The 21,546-nt window shown below is 36.1% G+C and overlaps 1 protein-coding gene across 2 annotated transcripts in view; it reads left to right on the forward strand.

Annotated features, from left to right (window-relative positions):
• The window catches only part of PDE4D (phosphodiesterase 4D), a 1,473,810-nt gene that overhangs the window by 470,824 nt on the left and 981,440 nt on the right, over positions 1-21,546 (forward strand). For both annotated transcript variants that reach the window (XM_047756094.1, XM_047756021.1), the window contains exon 4: positions 8,709-8,938. In XM_047756094.1, coding sequence (XP_047612050.1) covers positions 8,709-8,938 — 230 coding nt within the window. The remainder of the gene's footprint in view (positions 1-8,708; positions 8,939-21,546) is intronic.

A 21,546-nucleotide genomic window follows, 5' to 3' on the forward strand; every position in this document is an offset into this window, starting at 1 on the left:
CAAACAAAATGTTATTACTAATACCAATAAATAATACTATTTCCCATTTCCCAATTTCTTACAGTTGAAAAAGATGGAGTCAATTTTGTCTGTTTTCCTCATGCATGATTTCAACAAGTCTTATTTTGCATGTGTTGTGTTCCAGGTACTGCCTGAGTGTTGGAGATACAAAAATTGTTATGGTATTCTCCTGTCCTTGCACATGTATCTAAGCTAACAAAGGGAATGGATACACAAGCAAATAATTTCTCTACAATTGGAAGGCTGACTTGGGATCATAAGCAAAAAGACAGCATTTATTTGTATTCATTGTCTTGGATACTATTTTCAACATGAGTGTGTATTGGAGGAGGCCATAGAGAACTTGACCATGATTTGACCTGTGAGCCAGACCCAGGCAATCTCTTTACACCTCCCCTATCCTTGGAATGTTCTGCCCACCATTCCCCCAGTAGGAGATGTTTTCAAGGATGCAGGTGTGAGAAAGCAATATGTTGTTGAGATCATCTGGACAGTATACACAGATGATCCCAGTTAAGGCCTCTGTATACACTTTTGAGTTTATGGCAGCAGGTATTGAGATCTATTTGTTCTGAGGTTGCCCAAGACAAGCTTGTCTGTAAGACCGCTTATTTATTGGACCCATCACCCACAAATTTGGCACAGCCTACCTCTTTCTTTGGCCTCTCTTAGGTTTCACTGGGAAACTCCCAACTTTTCAACCAACAGTGTTTAGGGTGAGAAATGAAATGGTTGAGGATGGTGTCCTGGAGAGTATCTATATTCAAGAGGCAGCTAACAGAGGATCCAGCAATGAGATTAAACAACACTGACTAGAGAAGTAAACAGGACACACACAAAAATGCCTGGGAGTTCCTGCTGTGGTGCAGTGGGTTAAAATCCAAACGCAGCAGCTTGGGTTGCTGCGGAGTTGTGGGTACAGTCCCAGCTTGGTGCAGTGGGTTAAAGGATCTGGCATTGCCACAACTGTAGTGTAAGTCACAGCTGTGACTTGGATTCAATCCCTGGCCCAGGACCTTCCATATGCTGTGGGCGTGGCCATAAAAAAAGAAAGAAAGAAAAAAGAAATGTCTGACTTTTTTGTTTTTATATTATTTTTTAATTAAAGAATAGTTAGTGTACAATGTTGTGTTAGCTTCAAGTATATAGCGTAGTGGTTCAGTTATATCTATATCTACCTACCTATATCTATCTATGTACCTATATCTTTCTATCGGTATCTATCTATCTATGTTCTTTTTCAGATTCTTTTCCCTTATAGGTTATTATAAAACATTGATAGAGTTCCCTGTGTTATATAGTATGTCTCTATTGGTAGAAATGCCTGACGTATGAGGTAATCATACCTCAGAGTTTAGTCTTAGTTTGCCTGAGACAGTCCAAGTTTTCTTCTTTGGTTGATGTCACTTCTGGTGAGCACCCTCTTTCACCTACAAAAGTATTCACTCTAGTGATGTACTTCTAAAGAGCCCTAAGCCTTCTGCTACAGCTCTCATCACACATTGGTGAAGACAACTTGAACTCAATAAGCAGAGATGTGATTATATAAAATATAACACTGGTGTAACAAGGAGACCTCAAGTTTCTGTGGCTTTCTGAAATGGGAAAATATTTGTAGCTCATATAGCCCAGATTAAGTGTTCTTGATTGGCAAGTGGCTCTCCTCTGAATAGTGACTTAGGAACCATGATTTCTCTGATCTTTTGTCTTCATTATCTTCAGTACATGATAAGGGGCTCAAGAGTGGGAGAAAAATGAGGGATTGTGCTTGCAGTTTTTGTGGGCCAGGTATGAAAGTGGTACACATTTCCTTGGTCTGTAATCGATTACATGAGAGATAATACCACTGATGCATATACCTGCAAAGGAGTCTAGAAATGTGATCTGTTTTGTACCCAGAAAGAAGCATTCTCACCTACAATGCCGGTGTATATACATTTTAAAATAATTTCTCTGTAGAAAATTTCACATATATACACATATACACACACACAATGTATATATTAAAAAAACTTGGGAATTATCAGCAAATGTGACAATTTAATTATCGTTAGTTACATGTATATTCCTATACTAAAGGCCTTATTAAGTGGCTTGCAGTCTATTTGTGGAGGGCAAAAAAGAGAGCAAAGAAATTAATTAAATAGCCTTCATAGAAACTGAGAAAAATAACTATAATAATGATTACACCAATAACAACGTAATTCATGTTCTCTCCTTCATTACAACTCTTAGTCATTGAGAAATTGCTTTCTTTGGGTATGTTTTCGGAGAGGTACTTGCCCTAACAGTGAAGAAAATTAAAGTTATTTTTCTGTCAACTATTCCAAAAAGTTGATCAATAACCAAAGAGAATTTCATTTTGTTACAAATTAATAGATTTGCATTAAATTCATCTAAAAATTTTAGTCCTTTGTTTTCTCTTTGATTTGCATATTTTGAAGCTGAATAAGAGATATTTTTGAGTCCTGTCAATAGAAAGTTCAATGAGGTTTCATTTTTTATTATGACTTTTATTGTAATTTTAAAGTCAAAATAGTACATTTTAATAGAGAATATAGAAACTAGTAATAAACAAAAATATGAAAATTACCACTAACACCATCACCAAGATAAAGCCATTTTAGACAACTAGGATACATACTTCTAGAATTTTTCTTAAACATATAATATGTGTTGGTGTTTGCTTTAGTGTTATTTTAAAAAATGAGATCACATTGTAATCTGTTTTTCCTACTCAATATTATATCATGAATGTAATCACATATTCTTCTGCATTATTTTAACAGCCCCGTAGTGTTTCATAACATGATATATCAAAATTTATTAAGCCAATCCCTTGGTACAATTAGATTACATCTAGTTATTCTTTATCCTAAATAAGTTGCAATGAACATCTTTGTTTTTGAGTTTTTGCCAAACCATTTTATTGGACCATCTCTAAAATGTCAAAAGCATTAGTTCCCAAACTTAAGTATACATAGAATTATGCTGGTGACTTACTCAGACTCTCAAGTCCTAATCATAGAGATGCTGATCAGTCATATCTGGAATATGGCCAGAGATTCTGAATTTTATTAAACACCTTCCTGATTCTCATGCAGGAAGTTTGAGCATCACTTTTTGAGAAGTAATGGCTTGGAGATGTTGTAATTACTGTCTTTTCCCTCACCCCCTGGCAAAAATGTCATTTTTATGCACTAACATGAAACATATATTGTCCTCATGGTTAGAAGTTTTACATTTGTTTACAAAATACATTTAACCCCTTGTCTATTACTGGGTAAAGTTGTTCTATTTATTTCTGAAACATCATTGATACAAATTGATATGGAATTTTTAAAAAGTCCTTGTTATGCTGTTTTTTAATGGAAATGTTAGGGTACAGACATCTATAACTTTATCATTTTTATTATCACTATACATAGAAAACCCTAAGGACTCAACCCAAAGACTACTTGAACTGATTAATAAATTCAGCAAAGTAGCAGGATATGATTAACTTTCAGAAATCAGTCGCATTTCTGTATACCAACAACAAAATATTAGAAAAGGAATACAAAAATACAATACCTTTTAAAATTGCACCTCCAAAACTCAAATACCTCGGAATACACCTGACCAAGGAGGTAAAGGACTTAGAGGCTGAGAACTATAAAACTTTCATCAAAGAAATCAAAGAAGATGTAAAGAAATGGAAAGATATTCCATGTTCATGGATTGGAAAAATTAATATTGTAAAAATGGCCATGCTACCCAAAGCAATCTACAGATTCAATGCAATCCCTATCAAATTACCTATGACATTTTTCACAGAACTACAACAAATAATCCAAACATTTATATGGAACAACAAAAGACCTAGAATCGCCAAAGCAATCCTGAGAAACAAAAACCAAGCAGGAGGCATAACTCTCCCAGACTTCAAGAAATACTACAAAGCCACAGTCATCAAAACAGTATGGTACTGGTATCAAAACACACAGACCAATGGAACAGAATAAAGAACCCAGAAATAAACCCGGACACCTATGGTCAATTAATCTTTGACAAGGGAGGCAAGAACATAAAATGGGAAAAAGAAAGGCTATTCAGCAAGCATTGCTGGAAAACCTGGACAGCTGCAAGCAAAGCAATGAAATTAGAACACATCCTCACACCATGCACAAAAATAAACTCAAAATGGCTGAAAGAAATATAAGACAAGACACCATCAAACTCCTAGGAGAGAACATAAGCAAAACACTCTCTGACATCAACATCATGAATATTTTCTCAGGTCAGTCTCCCAAAGCAACAGAAATAAGAGCAAAAATAAACCAATGGGACCTCATCAAACTGAAAAGCTTTTGCACAGCAAAGGAAACCCAAAAGAAAACAAAAAGACAACTTACAGAATGGGAGAAAATAGTTTCAAATGATGCAACCGACAAGGGCTTAATCTCTAGAATATATAAACAACTTATACAACTCAACAGCAAAAAAGCCAATCACCCAATGGAAAAATGGGCAAAAGACCTGAATAGATATTTCTCCAGGGAAGATATACAGATGGGCAACAAGCACATGAAAAAATGCTCAACATCACTGATTATTAGAGAAATGCAAATCAAAACTACCATGAGATACTACCTCACACTGGTCAGAATGGCCATCATTAATAAATCCACAAATAACAAGTGCTTCAGGGGGTGTGGAGAAAAGGGAACCCTCCTGCACTGTTGGTGGGAATGTAAACTGGTACAGCCACTATGGAGAACAGTGTGGAGATACCTTAGAAATCTACACATAGAACTTCCATATGATCCCACAATCCCACTCTTGGGCATCTATCCGGACAAAACTCTGCTTAAAAGAGACACATGCACCCACATGTTCATTGCAGCACTCTTCACAATAGCCAGGACATGGAAACAACCCAAATGTCCATTGACAGAGGATTTTTGGATTCGGAAGAGGTGGTATATATACACAATGGAATACTACTCAGCCATAAAAAAGGATTTGCAGCAACATGGATGGAACTAGAGACTCTCATATTGAGTGAAATGAGCCAGAAAGACAAAGACAAATACCATATGATATCACTTATAACTGGAATCTAATATACAGCACAAATCAACCTTTCCACAGAAAAGAAAATCATGGACTTGGAGAATAGACTTGTGGCTGCTCAGGGGAGAAAGGGAGGGAGTGGGAGGGATCAGGAGCTTGGGGTTATTTGATACAACTTGGAATGGATTTACAAGGAGATCCTGCTGAGTAGCATGGAGAACTATGTCTTGATACTTATATTGCAACAGAAAAAAAGGTCAGGGGAAAAATGTATACATGTAAGAGGAACTTGGTCCCCATGCTGTACAGCAGAAAAAAATTAAAATAGTAAGAAAAAAAAGATAAAATGCTAAACCTTACTTTTCATAAAGTAAATTCTCAAAAGAATTTACCTCTTGAAGTGGTTTCATCTAAAAGAGAACATCACAAACCTTAAGTTTTTTATCACATGGCCTGAGTTATAGAAAGCATTCTTGTAGTTGCAATGCTGTCTTTATAAAAAGATATTAACTTTTGCCAGCTCCATTCAGTATTTAGCTCTGCTAGACTCACCTTTTGTTCTTCTTTTATTGGTTTATCCCAAAGAAAGGTGTCTGCACATTTAAGTCTTTAACATCTCTTGAGAAATCTGTGAGTCAACTTATGGCCTATAAACAGTCCAGGGTGTGGCTTCACTTTGCAGTTCTGTCCTTAGATGGACACACAGAACTTCACAAACACACAGAAGCTCATTTTCTCAACCTAAAATCTAAGGATGGTCCATGTACACACAAATTCTTCTTTTATTTTTTATATTTGCCATCTCACTAGACATTGATTTTGCCACTGGCTATTAAAAAGTCATAGTGTTTCAGAACTGAAAGTGGTCTTAAGGTTCATTTTGTGCAACCTCTTTATTTTATGTCTAAGGGAACTAAAACCCACAAAGGTTAAATGACTTTTTAACACTTCAGAAGTAATTAGTTGTAGAGTCAGGCCTAGAATCTCTGTCTCCTGATTTAATCAACAAGGATTCTCAAAATGCCCAGTGTTTAGGTAAAGCTGTCCTAATTTCAGTTTTGATAAAATTTTTTAAAGGAAATTTTAGGCCTATCAAATTATGGTCAAATAATGTATGTTCTAGTCTTTCCTAGTAGTATGCACCTGGCCTGGGACCATACTTGTTAGAATTAGTGTAGAGTAGCTATTAGCAGTTTCAGTTTAACCAAAAGAGATTTGGGTTTGGATCTTGACTTGTAGGGTGTTCGGCCCTCCTAGTTTGCTTGGGACTTGTGGGTTTCCCCTAATGTGGGACTTGCAGTCCTACGAGCAGAGAGTCCCGGGCAAACTGGAATGCTGTTAACCCTACTAACCATGTGGCTGTGTGACCAAGGCATCCTATTTTAAAGGTCTCTAATTCTTTAATGTGTGAAATGGGTACGGTAATAGAACCGACCCAGAGGATTTCAGTGAAAATTAAATAATGGTATGCACAAAACATAGCACTCAGTAAATAAGCCCAGCATGTGATAAGGTCTCAATTAGTATTAGCCATTATTAGTAAATGGCTGAAAGACTTACACATAAAATAAGACACCATAAAACTCCTAGAAGAGAATATAGGCAAAACTTTCTCTAACATCAACCTTACAAATGTTTTCTTAGGTCAGTCTCCCAAGGCAACAGAAATAAAACCAAAAATAAACCAATGGGACCAAATCAGACTTACAAGATTTTTCACAGAAAAGGAAATCATTAAAAACCCAAAAGACAACCTATGGAATGGGAAAAAATAGTTTCAAACCATGCAACTGACAAGGGCTTAATCTATAAAATATATGAACAACTTATACAACTCAAAAGCAAAAAACCAATAACCCAATTGAAAAATGGGCAGGAGACCTGAATAGACCTTTCTCCAAAGAAGATATACAGATATCCAACAGGCACATGAAAAAATGCTCAGCATCACCAATTATTAGAGAAATGCAAATAACTACAATGAGGTACCACCTCACACCAGTCAGGATGGCCATCATTAACAAGTCAACAAATAACAAATGCTGGGGAGGGCATGGAGAAAAGGGTACCCTCCTACACTGTTGGTGGGGATGTACAACCACTATGGAAAACAGCATGGAGGTACCTTAGAAAACTAAATATAGAACTAACATATGACCCAACAATTCCACTCCTGGGCAAATACCTGGACAAAACTTTCATTGAAAATGATACATGCACCCATATGTTCACTGTAGCACTATTCACAATAGCCAAGACATGAAAACAACCTAAATGTCCACCGACAGATGAATGGATTAAGAAGATGTGTTATACATACACAATGGAATACTACTTAGCCATAAAAAAGAACAATGTCATGCCATTTGCAGCAACATGGATGGAACTAGAGATCCTCATACTAAGAGAAATAGTCAGAAGAGAAAGACAAATACTATATATGATATCGCTTATATCTGGAATCTAATATATGGCACAAATGAACCTATCTACAGAAAAGAAACAAACTCATGGACTTGGAGAACAGACTTGGTAGTTGTCAAGGTTGTGGAGGGAGTGGGATGGACTGGGAGTTTGGGGTTAGTAAATGCAAACTATTGCATTTGGAGTGGATAAGCAATGAGATCCTGCTGTATAGCACAGGGAATTATATCTGGTCACTTGTGATGAAACATGATGGAGGATAATGCAAGAAAAAGAATGTGTGTATGTATATGTATGACTGGTCACTTTGCTGTACAGAACATTGTAAATCAACTGTAATAGAAAAAATAAAAATCTTAAAAAATAAAACTTTTTCCTCTTTCGTTGAAATAATTGACATACAGCAAAGTGTAAGTTTAAAGTGTACAGCATAATGATTTGACTTAAAAATATCATAATTTGGTCACCACAAGTTTTGTTAACATTTAACATTTCATATAGGTACAGAAAGAAAAAGAAAAATACATACTTCTTTCCTTCTGATGAGAACTCAGGATTTACTCTCAATAATTCTCATATATACCATACAGCAGTGTTAACTATAGTCATCATGCTGTATGTTACATCCCTAGTACTTATTTATTTTATAATTGGATATTTATCTTTTGACAACTTTTATTTAATTCCCCTTCCCGCACTCCCAGTCCTGGTAACCACAAATCTGATCTCTTTTTCTATGAGTTTTTTTTTAATTCTTTGTATGAATGAGATCATACAGTGTTTATTTTTTTCTGTCTTATTTCACTTATCATAATACCTTCAAGTCTGTGCATGTTGTCTCAAGTGGCAGGATTTTCTTATTTTTGAAGCCATTTTTATTATTAATGTTGTTTTGCAAAGCAAGTAGATTCCTTGAAGCACAGATTCTCAGAATCTGGATTTTCATATGTACGATTTGAAATGAATGAACTTTGCTTTTAGCTTTGACTTCTTTACCTTCTAGGTACCTTCTTTTTTGGTTCTATTTATCCATGAAATTAGTTTTAGTCTTTTCACAAATATTGTTCTGTTAACATCATTGCCTTCTAGTTAACATTTTTTTTCTATCAGTTTCCCTTAATTTCTTTCTCCAGAAGTATAAAGCCATCATGCAATAATAAATCCTGGGACTTTTTTTGATTACTATGCTTTTCAAACATTTTCCTTAGGCTTCTGAGGAAACACTGCATTCCAGTAATGAAGAGGAAGACCCTTTCCGAGGAATGGAGCCCTATCTTGTACGGAGACTTTCTTGCCGCAATGTCCAGCTTCCCCCTCTTGCCTTCAGGCAGTTGGAACAAGCTGACTTGAAAAGTGAATCAGAGAATGTTCAGAGACCTACCAGCCTCCCCCTGAAGATTCTGCCCCTGATTGCTATCACTTCCGCAGACTCCAGTGGGTGAGTGATTTGGGTGACATTTCCTCATTTTATGTTTTAGATGATGATTGTTATCAATGATCTTTTGAGTTTTGTGGCTCATTGCTTGATTTGAGTGGGAGGAACTGAGTTTCTAGAGCCAAAAGAAAGAAGAGTGATTTTTTTTTCCTCAGGTAATATTTCTCTCTCTGGAGGAGGAGATGCTTTAGTGAAACTGATTTCCAAGGAGGATTTGAAAAGGTGTGGATGAATGATAATAAGCATCTGGGGAGGGGGCTTGGACTTGGAAAATTAATATTGGTCATAGGTGATTTAATAGAAAATTTCTTAAAAGGTGAGAACTAACGGACAAATTACCATGTAGGCATACATGCCGGAAAAAGTAGGCAATGTTCATTGATGCAAAATAAATTTGAAATCAAGAATGGATTATTATAATTATAATCAAAGGAAATATGCAATTATAGTCATGAGCCTAGTAATTTGCCCTTTGACATTCTTAGATGTTGCTTACCAGATTACTATTTCAGTTCCCAGCATAAAGTGATTTTATTCTGCAATTAGTATATACAGAAGAATCAGACATATTCATGTGACATTTGTATTTTATACTTTGCAGAGTATTTGTGTTTTTATTCTCTTTCTGCTTGTTACCAATGGAGTTGTTACTCTTTAGTAGCAAATTACCAGGTGAAATACTGTCAAAGAAAGTGAGGGTAGTGGGCACATTCCTTAAGTGTTCTTTTGGCCAATGACATTTTTCAGAAGAGAGGAGGAAGCCAGTGGCCCCATGCTCAGGCAGACCCTTGAGCATTTACTAAGTTACAAGAACAAAGCAATTTGTTATGCTGCAAAAGTGATTCTTCCTCATTCTCTGCCAAGTTGAGGACGTGTCTAGAGAAGGTGCCTTTTGGATTTTCCTAAAATTTATTTGGAAAGTTGTGGCCAGAAAAAAATTTCACTTGTAACTATCATCTAAGATACTGAATTTATCTGTTTGAATTGTTACAGACCAGTCTAAAGCACCTATGCTATTAAGAGTTACAAGAAATCACAAGTAGGTAAATAAGAAGACAACAAATTTTTACTTAGAAGCAATGAAAAGAGGAAATACATTATGTGTTTGGGTTTATTTTGTTTTGTTTTTGGATGAACCATGTGTATGAGGAAGATTGTACACCTATTGATCAGATGCAATAAAGCAGGTGGAGTTTTATATAGCAGCTTCATCTGAGCTTTCTTTGAAATACACTGTCTCAAAATCCAATTTCCCTCCTTCAGCGTCAATATCACTTCATCTATATATAGGGCAGAATTCACTTGCCAGGTGTGCCAGAGGTCACCAAGGCCACCCCTGGGTTCAGTAATATGCTAGGAGAGCTTCCAGAATTCAGTAAATAGTCATACTCATGGCTGGGATTTATTACAGCAAGAAAATACACAGAAAAATTGGCAAAGAGAAAGGCACATGGGCAAAATCTGGAGGACATTAGATACAAGTTTTCAAGAGTTCCTTCTCCCAGTGGAGTCAGACAGGATGCATTTAATTCCTCCAGTAAAGATTTGTGACAACATATGAAATATATTTGCCAGGAAAGACTTCTACCAGGGAAGACTCTTAAAGTCTCAGCACTTATGTGAGGCATCTACAAGATTCCAACTCACAGGGATAGAGTAGAATGGAGGTTTCCAGGGACTGGGGATAGGGAAATGGGGAATTGCTATTCATCAGAAGTATAGTTTCAATTACACAAAATGAATGAGCTCCTGAGATCGGTTGTACAATATTTTGGTTATAGTTGACAATACTGTATTGTGCATTTGAACATTTTTCAAGAGGGTAGATCTCATGTTAAATGTTCTTATCACAATTTAAAAAACAATTTAAGAATAAAGAATTTTAAAAATGCATTCAGTGCTCAGAATTTTTATTGGTGGCTGGTCACTGAGGCACCCTCTGCCTACCATGTACCTAAACTCCAGATTTCCAGAAGGAAAGCAGTTGCTCAGCATAAATGATATTTTTTTGGCACAACTGGTTTGGGCACTGAGAGCCACCCTTACCAGCCAGAGAATGTGGGAACCCTCCTGAAATCCAAGTTCTCAGGTGCCAGCTAAGAGTTGATCTTTCCAACAGCCTTTTCTAATGACAACAGTTGCAGGCCTAATGTGAACTCTTTTTTTTTTCTGCACAGCAGGTGTATCTTAGAATCATTGTCTTGCTTTCTCTGCATTTGAGGAGGAAGGGATTATAATTACAATTAAAATTAGAATGAACTAATTTAAGCCTGCGATGTATTCAATTAACTTCAGTGTTTCAAAAAATTTCATGGCTAAGGATAACTTCTTTTCAAAGCTGGTGTTATAATCTATACCTTTAAAAGAAAATAATGCGGTATATGTAATGTCTCTGAGTATTTGGGCAATGGGCATTATTAAAAATCTCAGGTAAAAAGCTAAGTTTATTCAATTACATTTGATTGTGCTGCTAAAAGCAAATAAATTGTTTCCAAGTGCCAAAAAAATTAGAGATTCAGAATTGTTTGTATGATATGACTTTTGTTAGTTTAGAGTTTGTTTCCTTTTTAAACAAGAATCTAGGAATCAAGTATAAGCACAAAAGTGCTTACCATTTACAAATGCAGTCAGTACTTTGGAGGAAAGAATTTTTCTTTTAGAGAGATAAAATAAAGGTGACTTGTCTGTACCAGAAGGCAGCCAGGAAAAACCATGGGCAAGTGTGGCCCAACAACTAGAAACACAGGCTAAGGAGGTGCTAAAGGATTCTTATTACCTTTTGAAGCAAGAATAATTTGTGAATTGAGTATTTGAGAAGTATTAAAATCAGGAGTATAATTTTCTGGAATATCTAAGCTTTGAAATGGAAGCAGAAGGTAAAGTTAGGGGTGACCTTCTGTAGCCAGTCCTACTACCCAAGAGCACCAGATTCCTTCACAACTATTAGAAAGGGCTAATGGGAAATTTGAACTATGTTAGTGAGGTTTTCCACAGCCCAATTCCCCATCATTAAAAGTCAGTAGGACCCCAGGTCCTACTGTCAACCTACCCTAAGACATTGGCAATTGTAAATCTTTGATAGGAAAGGAGACTTTTCATGCCCTTGGGAATTACTTTATTTTTGCTCTTTCTTCTTGCGTATTAGACACCTGTTGTGTCAAGTATCACAAGGTGGGTATTTCTTTAGAAAGCTGTGTTGTGGTTTCTTGAGGGACCATTGGCCTGCAAAAACGAATTCTGTGGGTGGCAGCTATTAACTTCCTCATGAAGTACAGGGTCAAGAGCCTGAGTTCAAGAGGACGTTGTAAAATTAATACTTTTACAATTCTACTTTGAGGTTTTGTTTTGAAATCAGCAATATGACTGTGTTCAAATGTACACTATTTAACAATTCTCTTTGGACATGCCTAAGGTGTGAGCTTGTATGTGTTGTGATTTAGCAACTTTTCAAAACTTTCCATGATCACAAAACAGAACGGTAAGACCTGGAATGCCCACAATCTTGAATTCACCCACCGCTTATTTGGTTTTCCCTATAGGATAGGTTCACATAGGCTTCATGACTGTTTGTTGATTCTTATTGAAGTAAGAAAGACATCTGTTAATGACTTGAAATGTTAGGAACTTGGCAAGAATTTGGAAGGTCATAGCTTTCCATATTTCTATCCTGTATAGTTTTCTATCCATTTACTTTTTTAAAACCTTTTTGTAATGTATAATTTACATTACAGTAAAATGCACGTATCTTAAGTGTGCATCTTGATTCATTTTTATATATTTGTATACTCACATAATCATCATGTAATTTCCTATATTCTATCCCTAAAGATTAGTTTTCCTTCTTCTTATACATTGTATAATCAGGATCATATAGTAAATTCTATGTCTGGCTTCTATCACTAAAAAATTTGTTTATATTCATTGTATTTATGTATGTTTGAATAGTTTATTTTTTATTCCATTGCATGAATATACAATAATTTATTTACCTATGTGCTTTCAGTGATGTCCATTGGGGTATTTCTATTTTTGAATTATTATAAATAAATTTGCTATGCACATTTTTATACCATATTTTTTATGAATATATGCAATTGTTTCTCTTGGTTATAGTCCTAAGAGTAGAATTTCTGAGTCAAAGGTAAGCATATGTTTAATTTTTTACTGCCCACAATTGTCCGAAGTGATATATTATTTTACTCTCCCATTATCACTGTAGAGGAGTTCCATTTGTTCTGCATTCTCACCAACACTTAGTATTCGCAGTCTTTTCATTTTTAACCCTTCTGGAGAAAGTGTAGCAATGTCTTACTGTGGTTTTAATTCATATTACCCTGATGAGTAGAAATATGGTTTAGCATCTAATATGCTTATTGACTCTCTGGATATCTTCTTTTATGCTATGTTCATTTAAGTAATTTAGCCTTTTTTTAACATATTGATTTCTGAGGGGTGTTAATATGTATTCTAAACATGAGCCTTTTGTTAGATTTATGCATTGTAAAGAACTATTTTCTCTCACATCATGGCTTGCATTTTTACTTTCTCCTTACTTTTAATATTGTGGTAACACTAAGGATCCCTAAAGTGTGTGTGTGTGTGTGTGTGTGTGTGTGTGTGTATAAAAGTGTCATGATGAAATGTCAGGGAAACAAGGATAAGTGAGATGGTATAAGTAGGAGAAAAGCAAAAGGAAGAGTTCCCATTGTGGCTCAGTGGCAACTAACCCAACTAATCCAACTAGTATCCATGAGGTTGTGGGTTCAATCCCTGGTCCTGCTCAGTGGGTTAAGAATCCAGCATTGCCATGAGCTGTGCTGTAGGTCACAGATGTGGCTTGGTTCTGGAGTGGCTGTGACTGGCAGTGGCCAGGCAGCTGCAGCTCTGATTCAACCCCTAGCCTGGGAACTTCCATTTGCTACAGGTGAGGCCCTTAAAAAGAGAGAGACAGTGAGAAAGGAGGATGGGCAAATAAAAGGGAAAACCAGTGACAAGGAGAAGAGTGAAGTGTGCAGGATAGAGAAGAAAATGGAAAGAGGAAAATGAATACAGCTTGATAAGGACAAAGCAGGTAACAAGAATGGCACTTAACCTGCAGGGCAATTTTACTTAGAGGAAAGAATAGTTGATCTCTTGATTTTTGAATGGCAGAAAATAGGACATCCAGGCATTAAAGGGGCATTAAAAAAAAGTCGAGAATAAAATTACTGGCTATCTGACTTTGGGAAATTTCCTTAACCACTCCAAGTTTCTAATTTCTCAAAGGGCAAAAATAAAATTAGTGGGAGTACTAATATCATGGTTTTATTGTGAAGATAAAACACTTGGTATTGTTTTGGCATATTATAGGTACTTACTGTATAACAACTACTGCTACTGCCACATTTATTTGGGAAACTATTGGAACAAATCCTATTTGTTTTGATAGTTTCCTTATTGGAGTTGGCCTTAAAAATCCTCTGTTAATAACTCTTGGGATAGAGATAGATCTTCTATCAGACTTAGGAGTCAACTAGACATTTGTTCCCCCTTTAGAAAGTTAAGATTGTTGTAGACCTGACACATTTGTGTTAGGAAGTCTATGTCTTGTTTACAGCATCTGTCCACAATCATGCCCTGCTTTCAAGGGTTATTCAATTATGTTTTGGGGTTTTTTTAATTGTCGTTGGTTTTTGTTTGTTTGTTTGTTTGTTTGTTTTTTGTCTTTTTATGGCCACACTCATGGCATATGGAAGTTCCCAGGCTAGCGGTTAAAACAGAGCTGTAGCTTCTGTCCTATGCCACAACCACAGCAACGCGGGATCCGATCTACATCTACAGCCTACACCACAGCTCATGGCAACACCAGATCCTTAACCCACTGAGTGAAACCAGGGATCAAACCTGCATCCTCATGGATACTGCTCAGATTCATTTCTGCTGAGCCACAACAAACAATTATATTTGGAATGAGATCAGAGGTCCTCTTCACTCTTTGTCTCCTCCCTGTTTCATTTCTGTAACATTCCTTGATGACTTGAGCATAGTTCCCTAGTCAGAATCCTCAGGAGAAATTAGGAACCATCCTTGGCCCCAACCCTGGCACTGGCTGACTTCCCCTGGGTCATCCCCCAGATACTCTGTGGAGGACTTAGCTTGCCATGCATAGAACATTTCTTGCGCACAGGTGGGAAATTGTAGGAGCAGTGGGAGAGTGATGGGAATTGGTGCTAAATCTTTCTGTGTTTTACTGGTGCATCAGCTATAATAAAATGAAAGCCAAGGAATAAGGTGTCCCCTTGTGACATGATGACACACCTCCAGATGGATGTATATTCAAAGATGCATGTGGGTGGAGAATATTACAAACATTTTCTCATCACCAGTGCTCCTTTACCTGTCTGAAGAAGTACACTGTGTGCATTTGTAGAACTGTATCCTATAAAAACAAGGAAAATGAAAAGACGTTAAAGGAAGAAATGGTCCCTCTGGGAAATAAAATAAACCCCTCAACATAGGGGGAAAGATTATTTTAGTCAAGTCAGGCTTCATATTATAAGGATCTTCCAGAAATATTTCCTTGAGTTATGTGCTATTCACAGAGAAGTCAGTCCCAGAAGCCAGTTAGACATTGGATTCTTTAATGCACCACTCATCTTCCAGTGTTCATGAGTACACACAGTATATCAGCGTGAACATAGAAAAGGTAATTTTCAACCTTTTGTTACTGAATCAAAAATCCAAACAAAATAAAATGAAGAAAATCAAAATCAGAAGCCTAGTTCAAGCTGACATATCTAATTTTTCAAATTCCATCTTTTTAGCTTAAGAAGGTATTGACCGTGGGCATTTTAGTTTTGAAGTATTTGGACTATGGGGATATACAAAGCTAAAGAGTTCTACTTAGTGTTATACCCATGAGACTTCCACTTTCATATTGGATATGTGCTTAAGTTTCAAGAGTTATCTCAGTTCCTGCTGAAAGTTACGTGGAAGATCTGTAACTCAGTAGGCAAAGCTTTCCAAAGTTGAAAATGGGTACACATAATTGTGATGGTAAAATATCCCTTAGAAATACAGCATTCTTGAGCTGGATTTTTTTTAAATAATCACTACAAAGAAATAGGGAAGCAATACTTGCAGTCATCATAAAGATACATGCTATATTTTAAAAAACTGGATTCCTTTGTCTTTGATTTTTTTAATGCAATTTATTGGCACATTTTTGCCAATACTTCTCAGAATCTCCACAAAACATATCAAGACTTGTTTCTAAAGCATTTACTCTGATTTAATTGAACTGTTTTAATTTTGCTGTGAAATTTTTGACTTTTGAGATTAAAATTAGACTCTGAGTGAGGAAACACTATTTTTACTATATAACATCTTGATAAATGACATCTTGAATCAAATCTAATCTAAAATGAATAACTAAACAACGCTGATGGGTTTTCCCTCAAACATAAGAGAATCTCTGAATGTTTTATGATATCTGTCATGCCCTAAATTTCCCCCAAAAAAGAATGAATGATAATACAGTTAAAGAATATAATAATTATCAAAACTCTGATTTTTTCTTTCAGACTACCGTAGTACATTATCATTCTTGTTGGGCTCTCTGGCATCCAAATTAAGGTTACCCAAAAGGACTGATACCGTAGCACAGTATTTTACTCTCTATTTGTATGTCTGTAAAGTAACACATACTGGGGAGTGTTCCCTTTTATCATCAAAGGTTTCTATCTACAGTTTCCCATGTTCATAAAAACACTAACGAGAGTGGTGACTTGTGCATTTACCGTGCCAGAGCACCTGCTCTGTTTCCAAACCTTTCTTATGCCAACCCTACTTGTTTGATAGTATTAATTGGTTAGAGAGCCTATATTTGCTAAAAATGAACCTGGGTGAAGCATTTATTTTACCATGAAAAGTGATTGGAGAACACAATACTGTGGCAGGCAGAGTGCAGAACTGAATAAAAGCACTTTAATTATTTCTACCCGAGAATCATCATTTTTCAGCTCTTCAGATAGTTGCTTTTCTACAAACACTACCCTGTCTGACCATCCTTACATAACCCATCCTTATGTAATCACTGAAGCATTTAAGGAGAATTTACAGTTCTTTCAAAGTTATGTTCTTCTGTCTTGCAATATGATTTTTGAGGGGGGAAACAAGTAGGTGAAAGCCACTGACTGAATGGTCTTTATTTAATTGTTAAGTGCTACATAAATGTATACATTCATGTACACTTAATATTGGCCAAAGTGTATAAGGTCAAGACATCTAAATAAGAAAAATGTGTTCAGCTAAAATTCAGGAAAAGATGAGAATTCTTTCCCCCCCTACGAATCAATACCACAAAATGGAAAAAAAAGATTTCTTTAAAATGAAACTGTATGTGAAAAGGAACCACTGGGGAAAATATGTGATCTCTTGTATTAAACATAGTATTTTGTTGGTGGTGGTTTTGCTGAAAATCCTGGCTAATTGGTTAGAATTTTTCCTAACAATTAGGATTTAGGCATCATTTACTGTACCTATTTATCTCCTTGATTTAGAATCTTCTGTCCACTCAGAAGGAATTAGATGAAGCCAGGCATTGTTAGTCCTATTCCAAATATCTGTGGAATCAATCAAAATAGTATGCCATTTTGTTGTTTGATGTCATTTATTTAACATTTCTGGATTAACTTTATTTATTGGATTAGCATCTTTTACCTAAGAGTTGTAAAGTTGGTGGCTCTGAGCCTGGGAAATTTGAAGCCTTTGCCCGCATTTCCAAATGGGCTTTATCCTAGCGTGTTCTGACTTTTACTCCAACATGACTCCTAGAAAAATGTGAGTAATGCTTAATGTCATAATAAACACACACACACACACACACACACACACACACACACCTTGTTATGTGGAGGGTATACATAGAAACTAAAAACTTTAGTATACACAAGCTATGAATTTAAAACACATAATTTAAAATGTGTAAATAAAATTTAGAATATGCATTCTAGAATACAAAAATATATCTACATACTTCACAATTGACTTTCTGGCACTTTCCCATTTTGGGATGTCATATGTTTTAAGTGTGTTCTCTTTCTTTTCTCTTCCACTAACTGTCCTGTGCCCCAATTCACATATGCCTTTGCTTTCTTATTTTTCTGATATCACTTAATTAAGATTTTCTTTATGTTATATATTAACACACATATTACAGAATCATTAGATTTTGTAAATATAAAAGAATAATTGCAAGTTGTATTGATGAATATGTTTATCTACTCAGTCATGTATTAGTCATATATTTATGTATTCATTTATGCATGCATCCAACCATACTGAGCTATGACCTGGAGATGGGAGGCTCAACAAGACCAACACAGTTACTTCTTTTATAGAGTTTAGAATTCAGTTGGGCATCCAAACAAGAAAACAGACAACTATACAACCCTGTTTGTTAGATATAATGTGCTGAGGACATTCAGAGTAATGCAGGATAGCATATGGGAGCAAATTAGCATAGGCTTATGTGAAACTGACAATCTAAGCTGAGACCAAAGGGACATGGTATCAAGTGGAGAGATTAGCAAAGTCTAATGGCAAGAGAAAGCAGGATTGTGCATTCAGATCACTAAAACTGTTCAGCACCAATAGTCTGTGTTGAAGGTCCTGTTGATCATCATTATCATTAATTTTTCATGTGTGAGGGTTTGGAATCTCCTCCAGTAGTGCTGAGCAGCCAATGTATAGGCACCAGGAAACAAATAGTTCAATTGATGCAAAATTGGAAAGTGAGGGTGCAACATAAGAAAAATTGGGAAAGGGATTTGAGGGTTTTGCAATATGGTGAAAGAAGCAATGAATTGTGGCATTTAAGCTGGGTGTGGAACTGAGTGAATATTAGAAGGTACAGATATAGAGACGTTTCGAGGGCTTTGTGATGTCAAAGGAGTGAAATTAGAATAACAAGCTGAAAGTTTAGGAGGTTATATTTGAAGGACAGGATGTTTAAGACTTCAAATTTAAGTTCTGAAGTTCATTTAAAGTGTTTTTAAGATACTATAGGGTGGCCGGGGAAGAGGGTGACTACAGTGGAAAAGAGGTAGCTGAAGAATTGAGAGATCTGGGCATGAAGTGACTCTTCTACATCAGTGCTGTAGTCACACAGGATAGAAGCAGGACTCAAGATGTCAAAGTCTTAAAAAGTGGACAGCTTTCAACACATGGGACATAGTGACCAGCGAGACTAACAAAAGTCAGTGATGAAGTAGAGTTGATTGACATGGCTGCAAAAGGAGAGGTTTCACAAGAGGGTGGAGGCGTTGTGATACGTAAGTAATGTGAATGATCAGGAGAGCACCAACCCATCTTAGGAAGAGGCTCAGTGCGTTGAGAACAAGAGCAGTTCTCGTTCACTGCAGGGGCATGATGTCCTCAGCAAAGAGTCATGTTTGAAAGGAGGCAGAATGTGGGATGATGGTTCAGAGGCAAGATGAGGATGAAGGAAATCTGTTTACCATGGAAAAAGAGGATTCCAGAAGACCTAACTAAGAAATTCAGAATAACAAGAGTGGGACTTTGCATTTTAAAAAAAAGAACAAAATAATGCCATTTGCAGCAAATGAAGACAGCTAGAGATTCTCATACTAAGTGAAGTAAGTCAGAAAGAGAAGGGCAAATATCATATGATATCACTTATATGTGGAATCTAAAATGTGGCACAGATGAACATATCTACAGAACAGAAACAAATGCATGGACATGGAGAGCAGGCTTGTGGTTGCTAAGGGGGAGGGAGTAGGATGGAGGGGTAGGATGGACTGGGAGTTTGGGGTTAGTAGATTCATACTATTACATTTAGAATGGATGAGCAGTGACGTTCTCTTGTATATCACAGAGAACTATATCCAATCACTTCTGATAGAACACGACAGAAGATAATATGAGAAAAAATGTATATATGTGTATAACTGGTCCACTTTGCTATATAGCAGAAATTAACATTGTAAATCAACTGTAATTTTAATAAAATAATAAAATACACACACACACACAAGAGTGGGGCTTTGGACAGAGAAGAGAAATCATAGGGCAATATGGGGATAAGGAACTGAAGAGGAACAATCTATCTCATGTGGTTTTTTGAGGTACAATTATTAGAGCTGAATTCGAAAACATTTTCAAGAATTGATTCTGTCATCCTCTGACAGATTCATGGAGGAGGAAGTGAAACCTAGTAAGTCTTTGAGAAAGGCCATAGTAGTTATCCTGGTCCAAATACGTAGGTCCACAATGGTAGCCTTATTGTTCCTGGTACTTTCATCATCTACTGGAAAGAGCAGCACCTTCTGGTGTTTAGGAAATTTTGCATCTTTCAAGCTGCTCAACTGTGTCCTAGATTTATTATAGATTGTGGAATATGGGGAAGGATCTGATTTTTTTAATGAGCATTATCTTTTCCATGAGAGTATCATTTTCTTAAACTTTTTAAAATATTTAATTATTTTGCCAGCTGTAATAACAACTTAGGTGTTAATTAGCATTGGGGTTTTTCTTTTGGAAATTTTCTTCCTTAGAAATTATCGTGATCTTACTGTTTTTCTTAAATATTCTTAAATACTATTTCTGGGATTCAGACATTACTCCAGTTCATCATGCTGCCAACTATAGCAGCAAAATCTAGAATAAAATTGAATTTTATGTGGACAAATTCTACTTGTAGAAAACTTTCTTCAGTAAATGAGGCTACTAAATGTTACTTTAGCAAAAGAACACTAAGGCATGTACCTATGGTTTTCCTCTCAACTTGAGTATAATATATTATTTGCAGACTTTATCTTATAGCAAATTGTGCTCATGTTAATTTTAATTCTCAACTATTTGACAGAAATTCATGGCTAAGTCCTGGGACTCAAAACCTTGATGTAATGCCTCTGCAAACACAATTTCCTCTTCTGGTCTCTTCTATGACCTTTTATTTGTTTTAATCCTCACATCTGAAATAGTATCAGTGACTAGAATTTAGTAACTGTGATGTGTATCATGTTTACAACATGTCTTAGCAAAGGGTATTAATTATATTCCACAGAGACCCAAACAGAGATGGCTTCATTTGTTTTAAGAAGAAATGTAAAGATTGATAGATTTTCAGATTGTTGTTAGTTCTTTACAACAAATAAAGACCAGATAGAAACTTCACCTTCTTTCTTTGGTTTATAATTTCTAGTATGTTCTGTTCAGTGTCCACTGGAAAAACTGAGATGAGGGCTAATGATTTTATTTATTTTAGGGATGTACCTGAGGTACACAGAGGTTCCCTGGCTAGGGGTCTAATTGGAGCTCTAGCTGCCAGCTTATGCCACAGCCACAGCAGCACCAGATCTGAGCCGTGTCTGTGACCTACACCACAGCTCACGGCAACACCAGATCCTTAACCCACTGAGTGAGGCCAGGGATTGAACCCGAGACCTCATGGTTCCTAGTCAGATTTGTTTCCACTGAACTACAATGGGAACTCCAAGGCTAATGATTTTAAGTTTATTAAGTATTTCTATAAAATTGTCCTATAAGTGAAAGCTTTCCATTTGCAGTAGCAAAATAGTGAAGTATAATAATAAAATATCACATTC

Source organism: Phacochoerus africanus, chromosome 1, assembly GCF_016906955.1.
Source record: "Phacochoerus africanus isolate WHEZ1 chromosome 1, ROS_Pafr_v1, whole genome shotgun sequence".
In the NCBI taxonomy this organism is placed as follows: Eukaryota; Metazoa; Chordata; class Mammalia; order Artiodactyla; family Suidae; genus Phacochoerus; species Phacochoerus africanus.